Below are 26,277 nucleotides of genomic sequence, written 5' to 3'. Positions count from 1 at the left end.
GTACAATTGTTTGTGTTATTAGTTTAGGCAGATTGTGTTTATGACTATTATTATGACTTAGATGAAGACCAGACCACATTTTATGAGTAATTAATACAGAAAACCAGGTAACTGCAAAGGGTTCACAATTTTTTTCTTGCAATTATATGTTCTCTGTGGTCACCATGGAAAAAATGAAAAATAATCCTGGGCACTTTTAATGGAAATTGCAAGATCACAGTACAAAATCTCATTTGCAGTAATATCAGAACTTGCTATGAACCTCTGAACACTTTTAAGTCCAACCTGAAAATTAGCTTGAAGCCACCAGCTTAACTTTATACAACATCATACTCCTCTAACTAGATTCACAAAGCTGGGTTTGGCAGACTAAAGAATCTACAGCCATTGGGAAAGATATGTCTCCAGGCCTTCAGCATGGTCTTGAGAATGTTACTCCTGTACTGAACATCATTTTACCTGTAGATATCTCTACTGTTCAATGCTATATTATTTGAAAACTAACCTATCTTAGCGTCATTTTTTCTCTTTAACTTTCCTTTTCATTCCACCCTCTCCCATTTTAATCACCTATTCATCTCTCTTCATTCCTCATGCTCCTTCTACTCTCCTGTCTTCTAATTTTTCTCCTTCAGAGCATAATCCTTTCCCATCTGCTTTCTTTTCCTCACTCCAAACAGCTCTATGCTCCTACAGCTCCACATTTCTAATTCACGAATAATGCAAATTCTACATCAAGTCAGCAAAATATAAACACAAAAGATAGAACATTCTAAAGGGAGTAAATTCTGAATTCATCCTGACCCTAAAATATATAGAATTGTAACACAAAAATATAAAATATTAAAAATTTTATTTCATGAATACAACCTGTAAATGAACATTAAACACTAACAAATGGCACTAACATAATTGTAGTGACAATTAATTTTTACTCTTGTGTAGGAAGGGAAACAACACTGGTCACAGATTATCAAGTCTAAACTGTCAACTAACCTTTTATTAAATCACTTGCATGTAAGATCAAGTATTGGCTGCTCTAGGCAAGTGTCCCAAATCTTCAGAAGGATTGATGAGTGAATATTGGAGAACGTGATTGGTCTAATTAATACAGACTTTTAAAATAGCTTTTTTTATACATTGCTCCCACCGAGAGGGAAGCACTTATTATCACTTTTCAGCTGAGGCAAAATAGATTTAACAGGATTGGAGAAGCAGACTACATCATATGCGACAGTACTCAGGATATTTTCCTGCAATGCTATGTCCAGGAACCAATAAACAAGCAAAACCAATAAACAGTTAATTAGCAGATTTATTTAACAGACTAATGGTACATGAAGATTTATTTAATAACAATCATAATATAATTGACTTTAATGTAAGTTTTGAAAGGGAGAAACAGTTGTGAAGATTCTATATTTAGGGAAACCTGGCAACTATAAAATGAGGTGAGAACATGGAAGGAAGCTAACAAAAGAAATGACTGAAAACGGCTGTAATATGATGTACAAGCAATCTGTAACCTTGAAGAGCAAGAGCTTGATTTGACAAGAAGTCATAAATGACAAAAGAAGTGACATAGAAAAGCACTAAAACAAGAAAACACAAACCTATCACAGACTTGACTGCTAGAAAAACAAAGAACAATTGAAAGTGACAAAATAGATATTAAAAGCCACAGAGGGAGGTAGAGGGAAAGAGAAGCTCATAAGGAAATGCATTACATTAAAACATGCTACAAATATACCAGGTAGAAGAGTATTAACAGCAGCAATATAAGCTGATTACAAATTAATTCAAAATAAAAATAATTAAATACTAGTCCTATTACTTTGCTTCAATGTTTGTAAAAGGAAGAGGAGATCTACTGGATATCCTGAGGAAATTAACATTAGTTCAAGGCTGGAGTCACATCAAGAACTGTGTAAATAAAACAGTATAAATGGAAAAAATAATAATAATAATTAAAACATCGTAAAAGTTGACTTATTGTCCATGGTTTTGAATAAGGTATTCATGTTCATTTATTGTCACATGTATACTGTACATACATATGGTATAAATGTCATGAAAATTTGCTTTTTGCAGTAGCACAGTACATTACAAACATGACAAACATAATTATACATGTTATACACATACAAAAATAAACAAATTAAGCATAATGACACTAGTAGAAGACTGAGAGAGAAGAAATATAGTGAGAAGTAGTGTTAGGATTTTCAGATCGGTTCAAGAACTCCTGATGCCGGGGAGAGTGCTGCTGTGACCTCAATTCATCTTTTGATCTTCTCTCAAATTCTTTACAGGTTATCTCATCACCTGTTGTTTGGAAATTACTGCTGTGCATTACCTAATGGCTGAACACTTTATAAAAAAAATAATTCTGACACATCAAATCTAACTGAATTTTTGATAACATCGCAAAAATAACCGACGACTGCATATCAATGGCTGTTGTTAACATAACTTCCAGAAAATATTTGAGGAAAGCTCTCAAGAGATGTGACTCAAGTTGAAGCTCATGAAATTGAAGGATTGTTAACAAAACTCAGGTAAAGGAGGGAGAACAAGGGAAACACGCAATTCAAAGATAAATACATTTTCGGTGGAATTTTGGTAGCCAGATTTATATGTTTATCCTGTAGTCCACAGACAGCTTAATTTATACCTATTTAACATTTAGCTGATTCTACATTTATCAGCATTCCATTATACATAATCATGTGTATTACAAGAAAATATACACAGACATGGAAGATGATGACATATGTGTGATCATAACTAAAAAAAAAACCAAGAACATCATGAGTCATCATTGCAACAGAACTGTGAATGGATTTAGAAACTCTGGATTCAATAATTTCCTTTTCATCATTTATATACTGACAAGGCTGCTCTTTAGGTGAATCAGTAGTCTTTGATTTGTAATATGCAGCAATAAAAGGAATTCAACTTCTGCATAAATTCACCATAAGGCACAACATTTCATTGTTAAATGTGAATCTTTTGAATTTTACAATAAAAGAATCTGATTGGGAAATTGTAGTTAAGTATTATATTACACAACACACAACAATTCTAATCACTACCTTAAATTGCTCCCATCAGTCTATAAAAACCCACTATGTTTGTCACTCTAAATGTTTTGCAAAAGACAAGTCATGCTTGTTATTTTAATCTTGTGCCAGTTATTCAAAGCTCCACCAACATATTTCGCTTTGGCTTGGAGGCAAACTAAATAGAAATCATTACCTTTAAATTGCCAGCACAACCATGTTCAACAATAAAAAGATCTGCTCCATCAATTGCTATGCGAGTCATTGTGTACTTCAAATTGTCAGCTTGTTGACATGGCCCAGGCACGCTTTTTAGCTAATGGTATTGAAAAGAAAACAGAAATAAACACATGCTGAAACATCAATAAATATTGCAAATATAGATTACAGCAAAAAAAGCAAATTAAGAAATAATTTCTTCAGTTCAGATCCTAAACTCTCTCATTTAATCATTCAAATCTTCACTTTGAAGCAATGTTTCCCTAAATCTACCAGCATAATTTTCAAATCACATTTCTTTTTCACTATCACCTCTGTTTGCAATTGAGCCACTACAAGATACAGAAAATATCTTCTGGGTTTTAACATCCCAATCTAGAAAGAGTGCTTGCATAAACATTACATTGGATTACAAGTGTAAATTCAATTAATGTGGAGGGACTGATCAAGCATCCTGCTGTTTGGCATGATCCATACTCAACTACTCATTTTGTGATCAACAGGAGAGAAACGGTATGCTTCTCACTTAGCTTTGGGGAAAATAAAATCAGTATATACAAATGCTAACTGTAAATTCCCATACCTGCAAAGTCCCATTCTGTCTAAGTTGAATGACATATTGGTCAATGTCTCCCATCCACTACATAATGTACTGGGTGGGCACAGGAGTACATTCAGCCAGAGACTCATTCCTCCGAGATGCAGCACAGAACGTCATAGGAAGTCATTCCTGCCTGTGGCCATCAAACTTTACAACTCCTCCCTCGGAGGGTCAGACACCCTGAGCCAATAGGCTGGTCCTGGACTTATGAAATAATTTACAGGCATAATGTACATATTACTATTCAACTATTCATGGTTCTATTACTATTTATTATTTATGGTGCAACTGTAACGAAAACCAATTTCCCCCTGGGATCAATAAAGTATGACTATGACTTATCTGCACTTATAGCATAACAGCTTTCATGCTGCTCCTTTGCTTTTAGATGGAGCAGAAGGATATCAAAAATCATAGATAATTTCTGTTCCCCAGCAGCATGGTTTCAAATTGTCATTCACCTATGTACTGGATGCACCTCTCTAAGTACTGATTTTACTAATCACAATATTGTGGTTGATCCTAGTACAAAATGAAAATTCACAGTAAAATTTATTATCAGAGTACATACACGTCAGTACATACAACCCAGAGATTATTTTACTGCAGTATACTTAGCAAAACAATAGAACAGTAACTGTAAACAAACTGTGCAAATGAAAATATAAATAAATAGCAATAAATAACGAGCATGAACTAACAATATAACCAAGCCTTTAAATAAGTGGAGTTACCCTCTTTTGTTTAGGAGCCTGATGGTTGAGGGGGTAGTAACTGTTCTTGAACCTAATGGTGAAAGTCCTGAGGCATCCGTACTTTCTACCCGAGGGTAGCAGCAAGAAAAGACCATGGCTTGAGTGGTGAGGATCTTTGATGATGGATGCTGCTTTCCTAGAGCAACATTTCATGTAGGCGTGCTCAATGGCTGGGAAGATTTTGCCTGTGATGTACTTGGCCAAATCCACTACCTTTTGTAGTATTTTCCACTCAAAGGCACTGGTATTCCCATACCAGGCCAAAATGCAGCCAGTCAGCACACTTTCCACCACATATCTACAGAAGTTTGCCAATGACATGCTGAACTTCCACAGATTTTCAATGACATGCTGAACCTACACAGACTCCTGAGGAAGTAGAGGCACTGCCATGCTTTTTATGCAATTATATTTATATGACGGGTCCAGCACAGGTCCTCTGAGATAGTGACACACAGGAATTTAAAGTTACTGACCCTCCGATGAGAACTAGCTCATGGACCTCTAGTTTCCCTTTCATGAAGTCTAAAATCAGTTCCTACGATACATACCAATCAACTCTCTCCCCTCAGCTCCTCAACCTATCAAAGCTCCCATGCCATAGTCTCAGTTTCTACTTCTGTCAGTGCTCCAGTCTTCCAAGCAGCTTTCAAGTACCAATCTCACATCCACACCCACAAGCCAAGCCCCGGTCTCGAAAGGCCTGCTGTCTGATTCAACATCCTCAAACTTCATTAACACTTCAATGGAACATTGGGTGGGAATGGGCAGTTGCAGGGGTGCTCCTGTGGTGCACGATTGCTACACTCAATTTAAATGACAGTTATCAGTGTATGTGTAATCATGACATTGATTTCCACCACTGCCACAGCAAATGCCAACCACAGGATGTAAGATATCAATTCAATTTGATTACTTCAGAAGTATTCCTTAGCTCTGTGATCTCCATAACCAAGAAGAAAACAAGGGGGGCAATCATTTGACCATGAGCATCCTTGCATAAGCCATCACTGCTGAAACAAGTTACCAGAATCCTCTAATTCAAAGGAACTATTATATCTCCAGGGCAGCTGCAATTTGTCCAGTATAACTGGTTTGGCGAATGCCATTGACATCCAACCCAAACAAATAATAATTAGTATTAAGTGATTAAATGTAACACTGGCATTATTACAGGACTTAGTAACTTTGCTTTACTGTTCACTGAGTTTTCTATTCCTAAGGAACTTTAAAAAAAAATCACCCTCCTAACAGATTTTTCTCACTGTCTAAAGACAATCTGATTCAAAAGGCAATCCTCCAGAAAAACAATTACACAACATTTTACCAAAAATACGTGTCAAAGTTTTTAACTTTTGGAATCCGTGTACTTGATATCTACAAATATCAAGAGCATTTAGAAGAAAAAGAATGAATTATCTTTTCATTCCTCATGAACCAGTGGTAAAATTCTAATAATTAACCACAAATAAATATGCTTCTAAATTATAAACAATTTGTCCAGATATAACATTGTTCTTTCATTAGCATCTTTCTGCCTATCTACATTAACTGGAAAATTTGAATTGAAATAAATAACATTTGCAATAAACATCAAATTTTTGAGTGCTATGGAGATTTAGACTATCAAGAAAATGCTGAGCGACAAGACCAAACTGATTAATCTATTCAATTTTGGTCCACATCCATTGAAGCATTTCTGAAAGTAAACTGCAGGTCAATTTAGAACCTTTCGTTCAATGTGCCCAGCAGACTTTTAATAATTGCTAATTAACCTTTTCATTTATAGGTACAGTACATTATTAATAGAAGTTTAAAGTGAAGGCAAACTAAATTGGTAGGAGATAATGAGCAGCCTCTTAAAGAAGATTTCAATTACAAATTATCCTTTTAAAACTTGATCCTCAGCCTTGAAGAACATTATTCTTATAACTAGTGGACAAAAATAATACACACAGGGGAAATGTTAAATTAAGTAATTTGAGGTCAAATCACATTTCAATCCTTTTTGTAACTGATAGAACTCACAAGGGTAAAAAAGGTATCAAATATTAGCAAAGCTAATCAAATCAAATACTGACTGTGCTTAATTTAGTTAAGAGCTTAATCCACTTATTCTGCACCCAATATAATTTGATTTGGAATAACTGTCCTGGAAAGAAAAGGGAACAATTTCTTTGAATCATATCTTAAAGTCATTGGTTCAAAATTTAAAATAATTTTGATCACACATCATGGAAGACAGAGATCAAATATATTATAAAGTAAAAATTAATGTTCATTGTTTTTTCTTGTAAGTGTGCAAAAGTATTACCATTACAAAATTAATCAATTTCTCAAGAGAAAAAAGTTGAAGGTGTCACCATGAGTCAAAACAGAGCATTGCATCAGGATTTTTCTGACCTCATTTATAACCTATTAAGGAATAATGACCTAAAAGTAATTATATCACGCACACGATCCCCACAGAAAGGTGAATAGGGATTGGGCTGGAAAGTGACATTAAGATATCAAGAGCTTTGAGAGATTTACCATGTTGTCCTGTTTCTATTTTATATGTTCCTAGCTATAACATTGAAATAATTTGTAAATAGCAATCATGAACCAGAGTCTTCTTGCATGTTGAAACCTGAAATGCAAGAGTATACTTAAGCTATTACCTTATTACCTACACTTTTGGACTTAAGATCTACTATATCTCTACTGATAGGAGAAGTATGAACCATTATCAAATTCAAAGTAGTATTGATCACAAAATTAGAAACTGACTACAGGCTCCCCACCATAGTCTTTCAACAACTGAGCATTACACCCATTGCAAATGGGGCCAGTTCTAGGGTAGGAAAAAAGTACTTAAGATGAAATGGATAGACACATAGTACCATAATAGAATGACAACCAACATCAAAGCAATGTGGTTATTGTATAGTCAACGTTTCGGGCCGAGACCCTTCGTCAGGACTAACTGAAAGAAGAGCTAGTAAAGAGATTTCAAATCTCTTACTAGCTCTTCTTTCAGTTAGTCCTGACAAAGGGTCTCGGCCCGAAACGTCGACTGTACCTCTTCCTAGAGATGCTGCTTGGCCTGCTGCGTTCACCAGCAACTTTTATGTGTGTTGCTTGAAATTCCAGCATCTGCAGATTTCCTCGTGTTTGCGTGGTTATTGTATGCATGGAAGGACTTAATTTAAATCTCCAGTGGAAAGGCACCAGAATATAGTAATGAAAAAGTGGATTAAGGGACAGCAGATGAGAAATGTTAAAAAGGAATAAAGAATGAAGTAGAAAACTAGTAGAATGGTGCAAAATAAGTTTAGAATGCATGTGTATAAACCCACACAGTGTAATCAAAGAGATTAGAGAGCTGCAAGTATAATAACTATCTGGGATTATGATTCAGTTGACATAACCAAAATGTTTTAAGTCTAATATGCCAGTAACCGTAACAAAGGATAAAAAGGATACAAGGTCATGTTAAGCAACTAGAGGCCAGTGAATTTACTCTTGGCTGTGGGAGTAATAACCAAGGAAAATATTAATAGACACTTGAAGAAGGTTGATTTGATAAAGGACAGCCAACAGGAACTTGCTAAAAAAAGCAAATAGTGTTTGACTAATATATAATTTTTTGAGGTAAGAGCTAACAATATGAAGAGAATGCAGTGGATATTGAGTTCGCGAATCCCTTAGCATTCTAGATAAAGTCCTTTATATAAAACTGATTAACAAAATTGAGAACTATGAAATTAAACAGTGAACATGAAAACAGCTTAAAAGGCAGAAAACAAAGAACAGTGGTAAATTATTGTTTTCTGATGTTGGTACTCTTCAATCTACTTCAATTACTTAGCTACTAGTGAGCAGGACATGATTTTTAAATTTCTGAATGTACGATTCTCATAAAATTTGGAAGTGCTGACAAAAGGAAAAGGAGAGATAACATTGACGAAACATTACATCTCTGAAAGGTTGGCAAGGAACAGAGAAACCTTACCGTATATGTGCTTGAAAGTGGAAAACGATGTGTCGTGAGTGGTTGGTACAGCCGATAAGATCTTAGTAACCTTAAAGAGTGGTTTTGCACCAGTTCAGCTATAGCTGGATTATCGTATCAAATTCTGGTCACATCACTTTGGTAAAGATGTTAAAAATGACCCAAAAATGGTGGAAAACTGACTTCCTCGAATGATCTGAGGTTTGAGGTTTGAGGGATGAGGGATTTCAGTTACAAAGAGACTGAAATCGTCAGAGCAAAGAACATGGAAAGGAATTCTGTGGAAGTGTACAAGGTCATAATGAATTTAAAGTGAATTAATAAAACGAAGCCATTTGAATCATCAGATGACTCAAGGGCCAAAAGGGTATCAATTAGGAATTTTGAAAGGTAATCGGATGGGTGCTTCAGAAAATGTTTTGGAGGAAGCAAGAAAATACAAGGAAAGCAAATGATTAGTTCGTTCTAGAAGGTGCCCATATCCACTTGATGTAGCATTACACATCAAGTGGATACACATCACAGATGAGAAATATTTGAATTTCATTACCTTTAAATCACAGAAACGCTGATCAACTCCATGCTGACAAAGGACAATACATTTAGGCCTCTCTAATTCGTATTCTTGACACATCACATGAAAGACGAATGTTTGACCCCACTCCAGTAAAGTTGCTAGCTGTAAGAGATAAAGACATTATAAACTTTGTAGATGTTCACGAATATAAACTTGTTTACACTTCACATTGCCTTGGGGAAGCAACCAACATAATCAGACCTCAACCAGCCGGAACATCCTCTCTTCTCCCTCATCCCATATGTAAAAGCCTGAAAAAGTGCAACAGACTCGAGAACAGCTTCTGTCCTGCTGCTACAAAACTACCGAAAGGTCCCCAGTACAAGGAGATGGACTTGTGATTTTACAAACTACCTCATTATGGCCCTGCAGAAGATTTCCTGTGTACTAGCACAATATAGTGTTGTAATGGAATGATTTGTACGGATGGTATGTTCACTGTACCGTGGTACACGTGACAATAATAAAACAATTTACCACTTTTAATTTGCCATTTTAAACTGAAAGAATGTGAAGTTAGGTATAACAAAATAGTTTGATTAGTTCTACACCATAGTTTAGTGGGTGAAAGAAACAAATACATACAAAGGATCCTGTGACCAAATGATGAGAAATTGACTTGTGTCTATAAGAAACACCTGTGATCAGTCCTTCATCCATTTGGTGTTCAAAATTCACTTGTTTACATTACATTTAAAATTTAACAAACTACTTAAAATCTGCAATACAAACTAATCTGAAACATTAAAAAGAATATTCTTTCAAGAAAGATACCCATTCTACATGCGCATAAACAATAAATCTAAAAATTAAAGATTCTGAAAATGCAGCTATTTGGGCCATTTTTGGTACATAGAAACAGTAAAAGCTTCAGGCTGGTGTAACATGAGCAACATATCTATCTTAATGAACTTCAGGACAACAAGACAAATGAGACAGCACGAACAAAAGGGTCAATCTATGAAAGAATGGAAGATAAACAATTAAAGGGAAAAATTTTAAGGCAAATATGAATTGTGATAAAAGAAAGAACAGAAATCCGAGCAGCTGTAAAAAGGCAACAGCATAATGGCTACCAGCACTTGCTGTCTTAAAGGAAATGATGAGAGATTGTTAACATCTTTCTACTCCCTAAACAGATGATTCACTCCACTGTAGTTAACAAAACACTTACTCTACCCACATCCTATATTTCTGCCTGTACCCTTTTCCTCCTTTCCAAGACCACAATGGAATTTTAACTATCCATCCCTCTGTAGCCTATATATAGTTGCAATGAGGCACGATCAAATTTTGGGAAAACCAACTATTGAGGCAGCTTTTAATCTTCTGTACATCATTCAATATCCATATCATAAATCCTACACACATTTTTATAGGCGTCCGTTAGTCTCGTGAGACCATGGATTTGCGCCTTGGAAGGTTTCCAGGGTGCAGGCCTGGACAAGGTTGTACGGAAGACCAGCAGTTGCCCATGTTGCAAGTCTCCCCTCTCCACGCCACCAATGTTGTCCAAGGGAAGGGCACTAGGGCTGATACAGCTTGGCACTCGTGTAGTCGCAGAGCAATGTGCCATTAAGTGCCTTGCTCAAGGATGCAACACATTGCTTCAGCTGAGGCTCAAACTAGTGACCTGCAGATCACTAGACCGACACCTTAACCACTTGGCCACGCACACATGATATTGTGCAGAAAATGAAGATAATTAATGCTCTGTTGTTATTTATAGCAACCTCAACTAAATCCTTTGCTCCTTTATTTTCCCACCGTCTCCCCAATACACTTCCACCATCAATATTTCTTATAATTATTCTCTTTCCTGCATTACCATATCTGTTATTTCCTCCCCTCCTTCTTCCTCAAAATTACATGCCACTGCACCAGCTTAAAGTATTGCCTCTCGTAAAATTGGTTTTCATTTGCACAGTTGCTACTAGACAACTTGAGCAGCTCTAGCCTTGTCTGCTAATTACATGTACATTTACTTTAAAATTTAAAAATATTAATTTGTAAGGAATCTGACATGATCGGTATGTTTCACACAAATTACTGTACAAACAAAACTGAGTAGACAGCTAGTAACCCCTACTTGCATCTACCTGCTGATATGTAATATAAAAACAACACACTTTATCACTTAACTGTGAGCAATCACCTATCAGCAATCTAAATTGAAGCACACTAACAGCTTTGATTAATCTGCTACAGTTCCCTTGTGACTTGACAAGTAAAATTGTTTATGACAGATATATAGATCACAACAGCCAGCTAGCCTACTGCTGTCAATTTTATTAATCTTATTAGCTAAGCAGATTAAAGTCAAGTTATTGCAAAATTTAATAGGAAACAAACAAGTTTCACCTCTTGCTTTGCTTTTTGCAATCATTCTTCTAATACTCACCCAAAAACATTGAATATTTTAACTATTCACAAAGCTAACTCAAAATTCCACAAAAGTGCAAAATAAGACTCCTAAATTGTATTCTTTATACAAGACAAAACTCATAAACAATGAACATAGAAGCAAGGTGCATCAGAGGCGTAAACTAAAATCTTACTTTATAAATTTAGTTTGAATTCTTCTCTTAGCCCTTTTTAACTCATTTCACGTCACCTTGAATTATACCACATTCATGAGTTTACATTATAGGGAGCTCTTGGAAAGCATCAAGTTGGATAAGTCGCCGGGACCGGTTGAGATGTACCCCAGCCAATCTGGAAGGCGAGGAAGGAAATTGCTGAGCCTCTGGGGATGATCTTTGCATCATCAGTGGGGACAGGAGAGGTTCCGGAGGATTGGAGGGTTGCGGATGTTGTTCAAGAAAGGGAGTAGAGATAGCCCAGGAAATTATATTATATCTTACTTCAGTGGTTGGTAAGTTGATGGAGAAGGCAGGATTTATGAATATTTGGAGAGGTATAATATGATTAGGAATAGTCAGCATGGCTTTGTCAAGGGCAGGTCATACCTTACGAGCCTGACTGAATTTTTTGAGGATGTGACTAAACACATTGATGAAGGAAGAGCAGTAGATGTAGTGTATATGGATTTCAGCAAAGCATTTGATAAGTTACCCCATGCAAGGTTTATTGAGAAAGTAAGGAGGCATGGGATCCAAGGGGACATTGCTTTGTGGATCCAGAACTGGCTTGCCCACAGAAGGCAAAGAGTGGTTGTAGACGGGTCATATTCTGCACGGAGGTCGGTCACCAGTGGACTGCCTCAGGGATCTGTTATGGGACCTCTACTCTTTGTGATTTTTATTAATAACCCGGATGAGGAAGTGGAGGGATGCGTTAGTAAGTTTGCTGATGACACAAAGGTTGGAGGTGTTGTGGATAGTGTGGAAGGCTGTCAGAAGTTACAGCAGGACATTGATAGGATGCAAAACTGGGCTGAGAAGTGGCAGATGGAGTTCAACCCAGATAAGAATGAAGTGATTCATTTTGGTAGGTCAAATATGATGGTAGAATATAGTATTAATGGTAAGACTCTTGGTAGTGTGGAGGATCAGAGGGATCTTGGGGTCCGAGTCCACAGGACACTCAAACCAGCAGCGCAGATTGACTCTGTGGTTAAGAAGGCGTACGGTGCACTGACCTTCATCAATTGTGGAATTGAATTTAGGAGCTGAGAGGTAATGTTGCAGCTATATAGGACCCTGATCAGACCACACTTGGAGTACTATGCTCAGTTCTGGTCGCCCCACTACAGGAAGGATGTGGAAGCCATAGAAAGGGTGCAGAGGAGATTTACAAGGATGTTGCCTGGATGGGGGAGCATGACTTATGAGAATAGGTTGAGTGAACTCAACCTTTTCTCCTTAGAGCGACGGAGCATGAGAGGTGACCTGATAGAGGTGTATAAGATGATGAGAGGCATTGGCCGTGTGGATAGTCAGAGGCTTTTTCCCAGGGCTGAAATGGTTGCCACAAGAGGACACAGGTTTAAGGTGCTGGGGAGTAGGTACAGCAGAGATGTCAAGGGTAAGTTCTTTACTCAGAGAGTGGTGAGTGTGTGGAATGGGCTGCTGGCAATGGTGGTGGAGGCAGATACGACAGGGTCTTTTAAGAGGCTTTTGGATAGGTACATGGAGATTAGGAAAATAGAGGGCTGTGGGTAACCCTAGTAATTTCTAAGGTAGGGACATATTCGGCACAACTCTGTGGGCTGAAGGGCCTGTATAGTGCTGTAGGTTTTCTATGTTTCTGTGTTTCTATGATCCTAAATACTAATTACCTTGTCTTTATCTTTTACTTCACAGACCAAATTTACTCTTAGAAACGAAAAGGATGAACACCAATTTTATTTCTCATAAACAGGATTAACTACCTGTGGCAAAGTTACTTTTGCTGTAAACAGGCCTGCTTGCACATCAATGAGCCATGCATATTCCAACGTAGTGCTTCCCAGTGGTAGCCCTTCTGCTGAGAACATGGCATGGGCTCGTAGCTGCAATCCTGACAGACTGATATGACCTTCACGTAGTAGTCCATCCACAGACGGCCTCTGTAACAAAGATAGATAAAAATTATTCCTACTTATATTATTAATGTTGAAAGCAAAAAATAATATGGACGAAATTAGTGCACTGTGCACAAAACTGCAAAACAGCAATATCATCCATGACAATGTATTAACAAGATGCACATGAAACAACTTGCCAAAGCTTCTTCAACCTCCAACCTTTGGAGACAAGAAGGAAAACTAGGGTTATGTACAGTACAAGGGAATTCTTCCATCTGCAGGTGCTTTTGCATGAATTCAACTTGGCAATACATCATCATGCCTTTGTTGTTACTGGAAAGATGTATTTTTAAAAATTCATTAACCAGCCATTCTGTGAGAAGACTTTCAACACACAAACTTCAAGATCACCACTATGTCCTCACGGGTGATAAATCTTGCCCAAATGAAACCGAGATACTGGACTGATCAATGGATAAATTACGGGCCTAAGCTTAACAGAAAATTAGTACTAAACACAGAATTAGAGTAAAATCAGTCATTCTGTTAAATTACTATATAGAGAGAGAATAGTCAGCATAGAGTCTCAAACTTTATAACATATTACAAGTTATAAATCATAGTAAAAAAACAAAAGAACCTGTATAGTGCTCATACTTTTTTTTTCATAAATGCCAAATACAGATAAATATAGCATTTGAGATGTACTTGAATATTAAGACTACTTTGTCATCTTTTCTTACTAGAGCAGCTCATGGTAAAGATCACCAGGGGATCAGTTATTCTGAACTGAACCAGAATTGATTAGAAAGCTTAAGGTAAAGGACCCCTTTGGAGACAGTGATCATAATATGATAGAATTCACCCTGAAATTTGAGGAGGAGAGGCTAAAGTCAGATGTATCAGTATTATAGTAGAGTAAAGGGAATTACAGAGGCATGAGAGAGAAGCTGGCCAGAACTGATTGGAAGAGAACACTAGCAGGGACGATGGCAGAGTACCAATGGCTGGAATTTCTGGGAGCAACTTGGAAGGCTCAGGATAGATACATCCCAAAGAAGTAGTATTCCAAAGGCTGGATGACGCAACCATGGCTGACAAAAGAAGTTAAAGCCAATACAAAAGCAAAAGTGAGGGCATATAATGCAGCAAAATTTAGTGGGAAGTTAGAGGACTGGGAAGCTTTTAAAAACCAACAGAAGGCAACTTATGAGATCATAAAGAGGGAAAAGATGGAACAGGAAAATAAGCTAACTAATAATGTTAAAGAGGTTACCAAAAAGTTTCTTCAGATATATAAAGAGTAAAAAAAAGAAGTGATAATGGATATCGAAAGGCTGGAAAATTATTCTGGAGAGGTAGTAATGAGGGACAAGGAAATGACAGACGAACTGAATAAGTATCTTACATCAGTCTTCACTGTGGAAGACACAAACAGTATGACGAAGGTTCAAGACTATCAGGGGCAGAAGTGAGTGAGGTTGCCATTACTAGGGAGAAGGTGATTGAGAAACTGAAAGGTCTGAAGGTAGCTAAGTCACCTAAACCAGATGGTCTATACCCCTGGGTTCTGAAGGAGGTGGCTGCAGAGATTGTGGAGGCATTAGTAATGATCTTTCAATAATCAATGGATTCCGGCTTGGTTCCAGAGGACCAGAAAATTTGAAATGTCACTCCGCTCCTCAGGAAGGGAGAGAAGCAGAAGATAGAAAATTATAGGCCAGTTTATCTGACCCCAGTGGTTGGGAAGATGTTGGAGTCAATTGTTAAGGATGTGGTTTCAGGGTACTTGGGAGTAGAACAGACCAAAGTCAGCATGGTTTTCTTAAGGGAAAATCTTGCCTGACAAATCTGTTGGAATTCCTTCAGAAATAACAAGCAGTATAGATAAGGAGAATCGGTAGATGTTGCATACTTAGATTCTCAGAAGGCCTTTGACAAGGTGCTACACATGAGGCTGCTTAACAAGTTAACAAGGAAAGGTACTTGCATGGATAGAGCATTGTTGATTGGCAGGAGGCAATGAGTGGGAATAAAGGGAGTCTTTTCTGGTTGGCAGCTGGTGACTAGTGGCGTTTGCTGTGCCAGAAGTTAAGGATGTTTGCAGACCCGATGGAAATAAGTCTCGCACACACAATGCTGCACACAACACTTTATTGCTAAGTTACTATCTCGGAAGCGTGCCAGAACCCATTTAACTGCAGTGCCCTGTTGCAATCAGTCCACAGTAATAGTCACAACCTAACCTGTGGTGAGCCCAAATCCAAGAGACCTCACCACCAGTGTGTTCATTCTTTTATACCCTGGTTACTTCTCTCCACCCCTACCTGGGTCAATCCCTTCTCTAGGTCAACCCATCACGTGACCATTGCCTTGGGCACTACAGTCTCAGGTCTTCAGAGACAATACTGTGGTCACCTTGTGCCTAGGTCACTCTTCCCTAACACATCACAAATCTGATTCCAGCAATTGGTCCTTACACTCTCTAGTCGACATTTTAGGACTCGTACTATAGTGCTCAACAGGGTTCTGTGTTGGGACCGATTCTTTTTACATTATATAGCAATGATTTGGATGAAGGAGTTGATGGTTTTGTGGCCAAGGGAGCGGACAATATGAAGGCAGGTGAAGAGGCAGGGAGTACTCAAGAAGCAAAGAGACTACAGAAGGACTTAACACAGATTAGGAGAATGGGCAGAGAAGTACCTGATGGAATACAGTGTCAGGAAGTGTATGGTCATGCACTTTGGCAGAAAGAATACAAGCACAGACTATTTTATAAATTGAGAGAAAAACTTAGTATCTGCGGTAGAAAATGACCTCAGATTCCCTAAGGGTGATCTTGCAGGTTGAGTTGTTGGCAAATGCAATGTTAGCATTCATTTCAAGAGGACTAGAATATAAAAGCAAGGATGTAATGTTAAGGATTTATAAGGAACTAGTAAGGCCTCAGTTGCAGTATTGAGAGCATTTTCTGATCAATTACCTTAGAAAGGATATGCTGAAACAGGATAGGCTTCAAAGTTGGTTCAGGAAAAGGATTCCAGGATTGAACAGCTTATCATATGAGGAGTGTTAAATGGCTCTGGGCCGGTACTCAATGGAATTTAGAAGAATGAAGGGAGATCTCAATGAAACCTATCAAATGTTGTAAGGTCTCAGAAGAATGGATGTGGAGAGGATGTTTCCTATGGTGGGGGAGTCTAAGACCAGAGGACACAGCCTCAGAATAGAGGGGTGTCCTTTTAGAACAGAGATGAGGAGAAATTTCTTTAGCCAGAGAGTGATGAATCTGTGGAATTTGTTGTTACAGGCAACTGTAGAGACCAAGTCATTTGGGTATATTTAAAGCAGAGGTTGATAGATCCTTGATTAGTCAGGTTATGAAAGGACTTGGGAGTCCTAGTGCAAGATACCCTAAAGGTTAACCTCCAGGTTGAGTCGGTTGTGAAGAAGGCGAGTGCAATGTTTTTAGAGGTACAGAATATAAGAGCAGGGATGTGATGTTGAGGCTCTACAAGGCACTCGTGAGACCACACTTGGAGTATCGTGTGCAGTTTTGGGCTCCTTATTTTAGAAAGGATATACTAACATTGGAGAGGGTTCAAAGAGCATTCGCAAGAATGATTCCAGGAATGAAAAGGTTACCGTATGAGGAACGTCTGGCAGTTCTTGGGCTGTATTCCCTGGAGTTCAGGAGAATGAGGGGGGATCTCATAGAAACATTCCAAATGTTAAAAGGCCTGAACAGATTAGATATGGCAGAGTTATTTCCCATGGTAGGGGTTTTCTAGGACAAGAGGGCATGACTTCAGGATTGAAGGATGTCCTTTTAGAACTGAGATGTACAGAAATTACTTTAGTCAGAGGGTGGTAAATCTGTGGAATTTGTTGCCGCGAGCGGTTGTGGAGGTCAAGTCATTAGGTGTATTTAAGGCAGAGATAGATATGTTCTTGATTAACCAGGGCATCAAAGCATATGGGGTGAAAGCAGGGGAGTGGGGATGACTGGAAGAATTGGATCAGCCCATGATTGAATGGCAGAGCAGGCTCAATGGGCCGAATGGCCTACTTCTGCTCCTATATTTTATGGTCTTATGAGGGTAAGGCAGGAGATAGGGGCTGAAAGGGAAATAGATCAGCCATGATGAAATGGCAGAGCTGACTCAAAAGGCCAAATGGCCTAATGCTGCTCCTATATCTTATGGTCAACCAGCAAACCTGTTTACTGAGTCTGGGTACTTTTTCTCCCAAAGATGCTGCCTGGCCTGCTGAGTTCCTCCAACAGTTTGTGTGTGATACTTGCTTATTGCTTTGCATTGAATTATGTAGCTCATCCTGAATTGAATATGTTGTTGCATCTAATGAGATGCATTAACCATACCTCAGATTCACAGGAGAAAAAAATACACTTTTATAGTGGAGTGAGAAGGCATTTCCTTGTCATAGATCCTATGCATATCAGCTGGCATGAGTATTTGCTGTCATTTTTAACCTCTTCCCCGTTTCAATTTGTGGTCCACATCTGTATTACAAAGACCACTACCATCCTGGTATCCAAGTAAAACAAGGCAACTTGGCTAAATGACTACTGCCCAGATGCCAGATGTCTCTGACATCTATCATCATGGAAGTGCTTTACATGGTTGGTCATGGCATGCATTAACTTCAGCCTTCCAGAGAACCTCAACACACTACAATTCACCTTCTGCTGAAATGGGCTACAGCAGATGCCTTCTTCCTGGCCTTGGAATCATCTCTGGAGCATCTGGACAATAAAGACACTTATGTTAGACTATTGTTTATTGACTGCAGCTCCACCATCAACATTATAATTCCAAGCAAACTCATCTCAAAGCTCCGGACTCTGGCAGTCAGTGCCTCTCTGTGCAATCCTTGATACCTGAGCAACAGACCACAAATCAGTGAGTGCAGGCAGCAACACTTTTGCCACAATTATTCTAAACACTGGTGCTCCGCAAGGTTGCCATGCCCAGCTCCCACTCTAATCCCTCAACACTCATGACTATGTGGCCAGGTTCTGCTCTAACTCCATTTACAAGCTTGCACGTCATTACACCACAATGGGCCATATCACAAATAACCACAAGTCAGAGTACAGGAAGAACACAAAGAGCTTCATAACATGATGTCATTTCTCCAACCTTTCCCTCAACGTTAGCAATATTAAAAAAAAGCTGGTCGTTGACTTCAGCAAAGGTGGGGGGGGGGCAATGCACGTGCTCTGTTCACATCAATACCATTGAGGTTAACAGCTTCAAGTTCTTGGGAGTGATCATCACCAACTTGTTCTGGTTGAATTATGTAAATAGAAATCATGGCCAAGAAATCTCACCAACATCTCAACTTCATCAGGAGGCTAAAGAAATATGGGGCATGTCCCCATCAACCCTCACCAATTTGCACCACAGAATGCATCAAATCAGGATGCATCACAGGTTGGTATGAATATCACAGGGGTAGGAAATCTATAGCCCACGGACCAGATCTGGCCCGCGAGCAAATATTGGGATACTATGCTTATCCGGCCCGTGAGTGAATTTTCCTTATTGAGTGTTTCACGCGACCACACTGATGGACATGCATGGTGTCTTGTTACATTGTCCCCAGGTTCCATTTTGTTCCAAACCAAACACTGGTATATACGAATGACGGGAAGGCAGACTACCTCATTAATGTGTATTAGATACTCTCCATGCACGCACAGGTTTTCAGATGGGATCGTTCAATTTTGTAAACAGAAACAGCGTCACTGTGTTTTCCACGCTAAATATCCAGATATTTACATGTAATACGATACTTGTTCAATAACTCGCGTTTCGAAATAAAATCAAAGAAAAAAATTCCAATAGGAATGAATGCAAAACGCAGGAAGGTAGACGCTGAGTGCCGAAAAAGCAATGAAAATGAAGGAAATACCCGTGCCAGCTACAAAGTCTCAAAATGGATTGCAGAAAAGATGAAGCCTTTTACAGATGGAGAGTTTGTCAAAGAATGTTTACTGGCAGTGGTGGATATTGCTTGTCCTGAAAAGAAATTTTTATTTGCACCTATCAGCTTGTCAGCAAGAACAATCACACGGCGAGTTCACATCAGCAGTTGTTAAAAGTTGTTTAAGGGATGCCTGCAACGAATTGCATTTTTTTTCAATTGCGCTTGATGAGAGTACAGACTTGAGAGACATTGCTCAACTTGCAGTGTTTGTGCGAGGAGTGACATCAACTTTTCAAATTTTTGAAGAGTTTATTCAATTAATTCCTATGAAGGACACAGTTACTGGAGAAGACATTTTTGAAGTTTTGTTGAAAATGACGTCAGAAATGTAACTTAATGTGTCGAAGCTAATTGGCATCACAACCGATGGGGCACCAGCAGTGGTGGGACAGGAAAACTAAACTGAGTTCTTTGATTACTAATTGGCATCCTTGGTTAAGCAAAAATGATTTTCTAGTATGTGTTATTCATTAATTTGAGGCAAAACATAACTAGATGTATTTAAATGGATAATTTCCATATTTCAAGTTTTTTATGGCATTTATCTGGCCCACTGTCCGCTCATTAATACGCGATCCGGCCCACAGAGGCAAAAAGGTTGCCGACCCCTGGCATATCATCTGCACAAGACCGCAAGAAACTGAGTTGAGGACAGAGCTCAGCACATCACAGAAAGCAGCTGCCCTTCGATGGACACCATCTATTACTTTAATTGCATCAGTAAAGCAAACAATATAATCAGTTTTTAAGTACATTCATTAACAAAATATGAATACATTATACAACCTTGAAATTCATCTCCTTACAGGCAGCCACAAAACAAGGAAACCCAAAAAGAACTCGTTAAAAAAAAGACTTGTCAAGCACCCAGTGTGCAGATAGAAAATACAACAAATCGTGCAACAATAAAAGTAAACAAGTAGCATTCAGAACAAAATTGAGTCCATACAGTGTCAGCCTCAGTTCAGTGCAGAGCCCAGTAAACATCGCGGATCCTCAGACGCGGAGCTTGGAGCAGGCCACAGCCTCACCTCAGCACAGAGCTGAGCAAACATAGCAGAGTAGCGAGCAGAACCCACCCACTCTTCTCTCTTCCATCAAAAAGAAGATACAAAAGCCTGAAACGACCAGGCTCTAGGACTCTTAATTTGGACTCCTGACCTCATAATCTATCAAGTTATGACCTTACACCTTATTGTTTATCTGCACTGCACTTTCCCTATAGCTGTTATACTTCATTTTGCATTGTTATTGTTCTACCTTGTTTTACCTCAAAGCATTGTATAATGATCAAGTCAAGCTTTCTACTGTATCTCAGTAATATGACAATAATAAACCAATTTCAACTGAACTATTTATAAAATAGTATATGCAATTTTGTTAGACCACACCTACTGGACACCTTCCCCCTTAACCTAGATGAGGCAAATCCTTTTGGGCCATATTAATCAGACCATTAAAAATATTGTATTGTTATTAGGTCTCCTGAAGTTTCCTTTGTTTGACCCTTTCCCTATAATTCTGCTTATTGTGAGCTATATAAACTCAACAGTTCTGCTCAGATGTATTGCTGAGTAATTAGTCACTTCAGTAAAACTAGCTAAATATGGAGAGCAGAAATCACACAATTTTCATCAAGCAAAAATCTACTATTTTCTTTACGAACAGAATATTGATAGGCCGGTGCTTAACTGAGGTACATTTTTGAGGGACAGCCTGAATAACACTTGGCAGATAAAATGCTCTCTATTTTTTAAGCTGAATCCATTGCCGGGGTTATAATTCTAGCAAATGGAAGCAAGCCCAGTGACAAATCTAAGTTCCTGTACACCAATTCAATGGCCTTGCAAGCAGACTCTTGGCACAGCTGGGGGAACTCAGCAGGTCAGGCAACACCCATAGAGATGAATAAATAGCCAATGTTTTGGCCTGAAACCCTTCTTCAGGAAGGGGCAAGATGCCAGAACAGAAAGGTGGAGATAGCTGGAGGTGAAAGGTGAAGTTCAGTGGGTAGGAAAAAGAAAGGGCTGGAGAGGAAGGAAGATATGACCTAGGGGGACATAATAGGAGGTTGAGAAGAGGTAAGAGGCCAGAGGGGGGAATAGAAGGAGGAGGGAGGAGGAGGGATTTTTTTTAAGCTGGAAGGGTAAATCAATATTCATGACATCAAGTTGGAGGCTACCCAGATGGAGTATAAGGTGTTGCTCTTCCACCAGAACGGTGGCATCATCTTGGCACAAGTGGAGGCCATCGATCAGGAAACCAGATCAGCATGCCAGAACAGGAAAGGGAATTGGAATTAAAACGTTTGACCACTGGTAAGTTCCGCTTTTGGGGATGGAGCAGAGGCACTTGATGAAGCAGCCCCAGAAGTTACAATGAGTTTCACCAACGTAGAGAAGGCTACATTGGGAGCACCGGTGGCAATGTGCATCAACATCTGATGACCCCAGCAGATTCACAAGTGAGGTGCTGCCTCACCTGCAAGGACTGTTTGGGGCCCTGAATGAAGATGAGGGAGGAGGTGAATGGACAGGTGTAGCACTTTGGCCATTTGCAGGGATGAGAGCTGGGAGGGAGAGTGGGGACGGACAAATGGACTTGGGAATCATAGAGGGAGCAATCCCTGCAGAAAGCAGTGGGGGGAGGAAGTTTGGTGGTAGGACAGTAGAAATGGTGGAAGTTGCAGAGGATTACACATTGGTTGTGGAGACTTATGGAATGGTAGGTAATGACAAGAGGAACTCTATCATTGTTAAAGCAGCGGGAAGATGAGGATAGAATGGAGCCAAGGTGTGAGTACAAGAGTTCAGTGGGGCAGGAGCAGGTAGAGACAATAGGCCTATCCAGACAGTCAAGTTTGACGATCTTGGCTAGGAGGTAGAAGCGTCCGGTGTGGGGTAAGAGAACTAGGAGTTTGGTGGCAGTGGGTGGGAGTTCTCCAGAGTTGATGAGGTTAGTAATGGTGTTGGAGACAGTTTTCTGGTGGTCTGTGATGGAGAATTTGTCAAGGGGTAGGTATCAAGTGGTATCTGGCCTCAGCAAGCTGGAGGTCAGTTTTGATCTAGTTTTTAAACACAGCTCAAAGATCTGGTGTGTGCTTGTGCAGTTTATTGCATATTCTTTTTCACTTGCATTAATACATACGCCGAGCTACTTATTGACTACAGCTCAGTGTTCAACACCATCATCCCCTCAGTACTAATCACTAAGCATCAATCTCTCAGTCTCTACCTCCCTCTGCAACTGCATCCTTGACTTCCTCATCGGGAGATCACAGTTAGTGTGAATCGGAAATAACATCTCCTCCTGACAATCAGCAAAGGTGCACCTCAAGGATGCATGTTCAGCCTGCTGCTTTACTGTGACTACACCCACGACTGTGCGACTTGACACAGAGCAAACACAATCGATAAATTCGCCAATGATACAACTGTTGTCGACAGATTCTCAGATGTTGATGAAGAGGTACAGTAGTGAGACAAATTGGCTGATTGAGTGGTATCACAGCAACCTTGGAATCAACGCAAGACCAAGGAATTGATTGTGGACTTCAGGAAAGGGAAGTTGAGGGAAAACACACCAGTCCTCATCGAGGGGTCAGCAGTGGAAAGAATGAGCAGCTTCAAGCTCCTGGATGTCAATATTTCTGAAGATCTATCCTGGGCCTAAAATACTGATACAATTATGAAGGCAGCACACCTCACACCTGTGGCTATATTTCATTTAGGAGTTTGAGAAGATTTGGTATTTCAGCAATGACTCCAGCAAATTTCTATAGATGTAGCGTGGACAGCATTCTGACTGGTTGATTCACTGTCTGGTATCAAGGCTCAAATGTGCAGAATTTAAAGATGCTTTAGAGTGTTGTGGACTCAGCCAGCTCCATCATGAGCACAATCCTCCCCAGTGTCGAGAACATCTTCATAAGGAGGTGCCTTAAGTAGGTAGCATCCATCACTAAGGACCCTCACCATCCGGGCACGCCTCTTCTCATTACCATCATCAAGAACTAAAAGGGCCCGAAGACCCTTTTAGAACAGACATTTTCAGAACAGCTTCTTCACCTTTGTTCTTCACGTTAGTCCTGACGAAGGGTCTCGGCCTGAAACGTCGACTGTACCTCTTCCTACAGATGCTGCTTGGCCTGCTGCGTTCACCAACAACTTTGATGTGTGTTTCTTCACCTTTGTCATCAGGTTTCTGAATGCCCCATGAACATTATCTCACTATTTCTCTTTCACACTATTTATTTATATTGTAATTTACAGCAATTTTTTGTCAAACAACACACTGGACCATTGTTACACCACCATCAAGAATGCTGACCACACTATTCCATGCCTTTACTTCGCGAAGTCTGATCACCTGGCTATACTTCTACTCCTCGAACATAGGCAAAGACTGAAGTCTGCAGCACCAGTAGTGAGGACCAAGAAGATATGGAAAAGGGAAGCACAGGGGCGCCTACAGGGCTGCTTTGAATCAGTAGTCTGGACTGTATTTAGGGATTCATCTTCGAATCTGGATGAGTATGCTGCAGTTGTTACCGACTTCCTTAAAACCTGCGTGGATGAGTGTGTGCCTACAAAGATTTGCTGTACATTCCCAAACCAAAAGCCGTGGATGAACCAGGAGGTATGTTGTCTGCTGAAGGCTAGATCTCTGGCATTCAAGTCTGGCGACCCAGGTCTGTACCAGAAAACCAGATATGATTTGCAGAGGGCTATTTCAAGGGCGAAGAGACAATTCCGAACAAGGTTGGAGGTGACATCAGATGCATGACAACTCTGGCAGGGTTTGTTAATGCATTACTTCCTACAAAGCAAAACCCAATGGCAGCAATGTGTCACTACTAGATGAGCTCAACGCCTTCTATGCTGCTTTGAAAGGGAGGATATAACTACAGCTGTGAAGATCCCTGCTGCACCTGGTGACCCTGTGATCTGTCTCAGAGGCTGATGTTAGGCTGTCTTTAAAGAAGGTGAACCCTCACAAGGCTGAAGGTCCCAATGGAGTACCTGGTAAGGCTCTGTGCCAACCAACTGGTGGGAGTATTCAAGTATTTCAACTTCTCACTGATACGGGCAGAAGTTCCCACTTGCTTCAAAAAGTCAACAATTATAGTCATAGTCATACTTTATTGATACTGGGGAAAATTGGTTTTCGTTACAGTTGCACCATAAATAATAAGTAGTAATAGAAATAGTAATAATAATAGTACTATTAGTAAATAGTAATAGTCATGGAAATAATAACTAGTAATAGAATAGTAATAGAAAAATAGTAATAAATAGTTAAATAATATGCCAGTAAATTATGAAATAAGTCCAGGACCAGCCTATCGGCTCAGGGTGTCTGACACTCCAAGGGAGGAGTTGTAAAGTTTGATGGCCATAGGCAGGAATGACTTCCTATGACACTCTGTGCTGCATCTCGGAGGAATGAGACTCTGGCTGAATGTACTCCTGTGCCCACCCAGTACATTATGTAGTGGATGGGAGACATTGACCAAGATGGCATACAACTTAGACAGCATCCTCTTTTCAGACACCACCGTTAGAGAGTCCAGTTCCATCCCCACAACATCACTGGCCTTACGAATTGAGTTTGTTGATTCTGTTGGTGTCTGCTACCCTCAGCCTGCTGCCCCAGTACACAACAGCAAACATGATAGCACTGGCCACCACAGACTTGTAGAACATCCTCAGCATCGTCCGGCAGATGTTAAAGGACCTCAGTCTCCTCAGGAAATAGAGACTGCTCTGACCCTTCTTGTAGACAGCCTCAGTGCTCTTTGACCAGTCCAGTTTATTGTCAATTCGTATCCCCAGGTATTTGTAATCCTCCACCATGTCCACACTGACCCCCTGGATGGAAACAGGGGTCACCGGTGCCTTGGCCCTCCTCAGATCTACCACCAGCTCCTTAATCTTTTTCACATTAAGCTGCAGATAATTCTGCTCACACAGTGTGACAAAGTTTCCTACCGTAGCCCTGTACTCAGCCTCATCTCCCTTGCTGATGCATCCAACTATGGCAGAGTCATCCGAAAACTTCTGAAGATGACAAGACTCTGTGCAGTAGTTGAAGTCCGAGGTGTAAATGGTGAAGAGAAAGGGACACAAGACAGTCCCCTGTGGAGCCCCAGTGCTGCTGATCACTCTATACCAGTGCCTAAGAAGAATAATGTGAACTGCCTTCATGATTATCACCCGGTAGCACTCACATCTACAGTGATGAAATGCTTTGAGAGGTTGGTCATGACTAGACTGAACTCCTGCCTCAGCAAGGACCTGGACCCATTGCAATTTGCCTATTGCCACAATAGGGCAATGACAAATGCAATCTCAATGGCTCTTCACATGGCTTTAGACCACCTGGACAACACAAACACCTACATCAGGATGCTGTTCATCGACTATAGCTCAGCATTTAATACCATCATTGAGAAGTTACAGAACCTGGGCCTCTGTACCTCCCTCTGCAATTGGATCCTCAACTTCCTGACCAGAAGACCACAATCTGTGCGGATTGGTGATAACATCTCCTCCTCCTGCCAATCAACACTGGTGCACCTCAGATG

At 39.7% G+C, this 26,277-nt stretch overlaps 1 protein-coding gene across 3 annotated transcripts in view; it reads right to left on the bottom strand.

Annotated features, from left to right (window-relative positions):
- kiaa1109 (KIAA1109 ortholog) overlaps positions 1-26,277 on the bottom strand; it is a 433,731-nt gene that overhangs the window by 241,557 nt on the left and 165,897 nt on the right. For all 3 annotated transcript variants that reach the window (XM_072256106.1, XM_072256108.1, XM_072256107.1), the window contains exons 23-25: positions 13,542-13,718; positions 9,182-9,310; positions 3,259-3,378 (exon numbers count right to left, since the gene is read on the bottom strand). In XM_072256106.1, the coding sequence (XP_072112207.1) occupies positions 3,259-3,378; positions 9,182-9,310; positions 13,542-13,718 (426 nt within the window). The remainder of the gene's footprint in view (positions 1-3,258; positions 3,379-9,181; positions 9,311-13,541; positions 13,719-26,277) is intronic.

This window comes from Mobula birostris, chromosome 4 (assembly GCF_030028105.1).
Source record: "Mobula birostris isolate sMobBir1 chromosome 4, sMobBir1.hap1, whole genome shotgun sequence".
Lineage (NCBI taxonomy): Eukaryota > Metazoa > Chordata > Chondrichthyes > Myliobatiformes > Myliobatidae > Mobula > Mobula birostris.
This window is presented reverse-complemented; position numbering and strand designations above follow the sequence as displayed.